Source organism: Brachionichthys hirsutus, chromosome 7 (genome assembly GCF_040956055.1).
Source record: "Brachionichthys hirsutus isolate HB-005 chromosome 7, CSIRO-AGI_Bhir_v1, whole genome shotgun sequence".
Lineage (NCBI taxonomy): Eukaryota > Metazoa > Chordata > Actinopteri > Lophiiformes > Brachionichthyidae > Brachionichthys > Brachionichthys hirsutus.
In genome coordinates this window covers 4,554,009-4,556,481 of record NC_090903.1, presented here as the reverse complement: position 1 = coordinate 4,556,481, position 2,473 = coordinate 4,554,009, and the positions used below count along the sequence as shown (strand labels likewise).

The 2,473-nt window shown below is 46.7% G+C and overlaps 1 protein-coding gene across 1 annotated transcript; it reads right to left on the bottom strand.

The window, feature by feature from the left end:
• Positions 1-619: 619 nt before the first annotated feature.
• On the bottom strand, positions 620-1,570 carry LOC137895938 (transmembrane protein 121-like). The gene has a single exon (XM_068741466.1). It carries the CDS (start codon positions 1,568-1,570, stop codon positions 620-622), a length of 951 nt encoding a protein of 316 aa, XP_068597567.1.
• Between the last annotated feature and the right edge of the window lie 903 nt (positions 1,571-2,473).

Below are 2,473 nucleotides of genomic sequence, written 5' to 3'. Positions count from 1 at the left end.
TGATAAAAGTAGCATTTCAACAATTGAGAAATTTTCAGGATTAGACTGAACCACAGTTGGGGGGGAAATTGTGTTACTGAATTAAAATAGTCAACTGGTCCAACAAGTTTGAGAAAGAAAACTTTACAGCCAATGGAAGAGCAAGAAAGCTTTATCTGGTACACAGTACTTTATCAAAGAATCACACACTGTATAAAAACACGTTTCTTAAGAGAAAGCTTTAACTGTTATTATAAGTCTCCCTCAGTCCACTAAGGGCATTTGAGCAACAGAAATACACACCACTACACACAGACCCATAGAGTTTAGATGAGAATGCAACACACAGTTCAAAAATATATCTTCTAATCTTGCAGTTACAGGGTTTTTTTTCATACAATTAGAAAACAAAATAGACAGTAACTGAATTCAGTGAAGGAAACACTTTAGCAAAGATACAAGTGACACGGTATTTTGCACCATGACATTAGCTCAGGTAGAGCGTGTCTCTGTCCTCGATGTGCATGTGCTGTGTCCTGGGTGGACAAGACATGTGAGGTCACAGGCCTGACAGAGTGTAAAACAGCCCAGCCTGCCAGCACACTATATTCACGTTGAAAGGAGTCCCGTCATCGTTCCGTCATGTATGTTCGCACGTCGTCACCTCAGGGAAGGGCGTCTGGTCCTGCATGACCACTTGAGGGGGAGTCGGGGCTGGGCGTGCATGGGCCACTGAGTTTTTCTGCAGCTCCACCCCAAAAGTGGGAGAGGCGTTCTGCAAGTGTCTCCTGTACTGCACAAAGCTGCTCGTCTTTAGGATGATCGCCAGGATGTTTTTGCCTATTAGGATTCCAGATACTCGGGCATCCCTGTAAAGAATCATATTCCCCCCACGGATGAAGAGCGTGATGACGTTAATGGTGACCAGACTGAGGATGGGGTACAGGAGCATCTTGTGTGGCACGATGTTGATGCCCTGCATGCTGATCTCGCTGAGGGATACACAGGGCAGCACGAGCAGCAGGATGTAGCAGTAGAAGAACATCAGACCCTCTGCCCACAGAGGAAGGCCCTTCTTTTGTGGCTCCCATAGGTTGGCTTGGATGTCCAGTATGTCCAGCAAGTCCACCACCACCCAGAAGAGACGATTGCGGATCTCCTCGCGCTTCTTGAAAGGCCGAACATACTCCATGTGATCGACAGCAACCAGCACCACAAATATCACCGGGATGCAAACAGACAGCAGCAGCGTCAACGCTTTCCTCGCCAGCGCATCCAGGCTCTTCCTGTCTGCCTTGTAGTTTTGATACACAAAGTAGACTTTGATTTCCAGCACAAAGATGTAAAGGAACCAGAGGATCATGGCGTAGCCCCGTTTAGCCGTGCGCACCTCGGCGCCCACCCACACCGCCACGTAACGCAAGACAATCAGAAAGCAGATGTCTCCCACCATCACCATGATGCAGATGCCAATCTTGCGTGGCCCGTGGTTCTGCTCCACGAGGTAGGCGTCAATCAGTGCCATGCTGCTCATGATTAGAAAGGTGGAAAGGCACACATGGGGCTTGTTGGTGGGAGGTGGAGGTACCATCCTTGACTGGGCTAGAGGAGGAGGAGGAGGAGTGTTGGGGAGGGAGTGCAGAGGGTGCTCAGTGTGTACAGTGAGAAGACAGATCAGATAGCGCTGCTAGACGGCGGTGTTCCCCTCCACTGCTTCCACCTTGGCCAGATTCCAGGATGCATTAATAGGATTCACACAGATCACTTCAATCAATCTATACTTGTGCTGAAGCCACCAGGATGGAAGGCAGCAGTTCTTGTTTAGTAAATATGTTCATTGGCAGCAAGTCTGCAAGCATACAGGCGCACAAGTTCAAAAATGAATAATACACAGGATGTCTAAGCTCGAAAATACATTTATGCAGAGTGCAATCTTTTTTTTAGAATGACATAATAAGAAGCTGCCATGATGTGTCCTCATTACAGATTTGTTTCAATGCAGGCTTCAGCAGACAGAAAATTATCCAGCCGAATACTCACTTGTGTTCTTTTTTGTACTTTATTGTACTGACTGACAGCGAGAACTCATCCATGAGACTGCGCTGAGGAATCTCAAAGCCCATCTGTAATCCACAGCAGAAGAGATGGGGGGGGGGGGGGGCGCACAGGATCCTCTCCCTTTCTGACAGATGTAAAACCACCAGTCAGGAATATGTCGGAATTTTCTTTTTTCAAGTGAAAGAAAAATCCAAGAATATTGCCGTCATAATCCACTTACTGCTCAGACTGTATCAGCAAGAAGCATCTCCACGGCCAGGAAAACCAGACTCCAAGAAAAGAGGTTCTCTTTCTTTCTTGTGCTTAGATTCAGGATTTAAACCTCTAAAACGCCGTCCCTCAAAAAAAATGAAGTTATTATCAGTGGGGGAAAAAATCTTTACAGTAAGTCCCGCTTAAAAAAAGAGAATTTCCTCTCCTGAAGTTTTCCTCTCCA

What these genes read in the sequence shown, in the direction of transcription:
- LOC137895938 (XM_068741466.1), bottom strand. Translation starts at nt 1,570, where the DNA reads ATGGTACCTCCACCTCCCACCAACAAGCCCCATGTGTGCCTTTCCACC.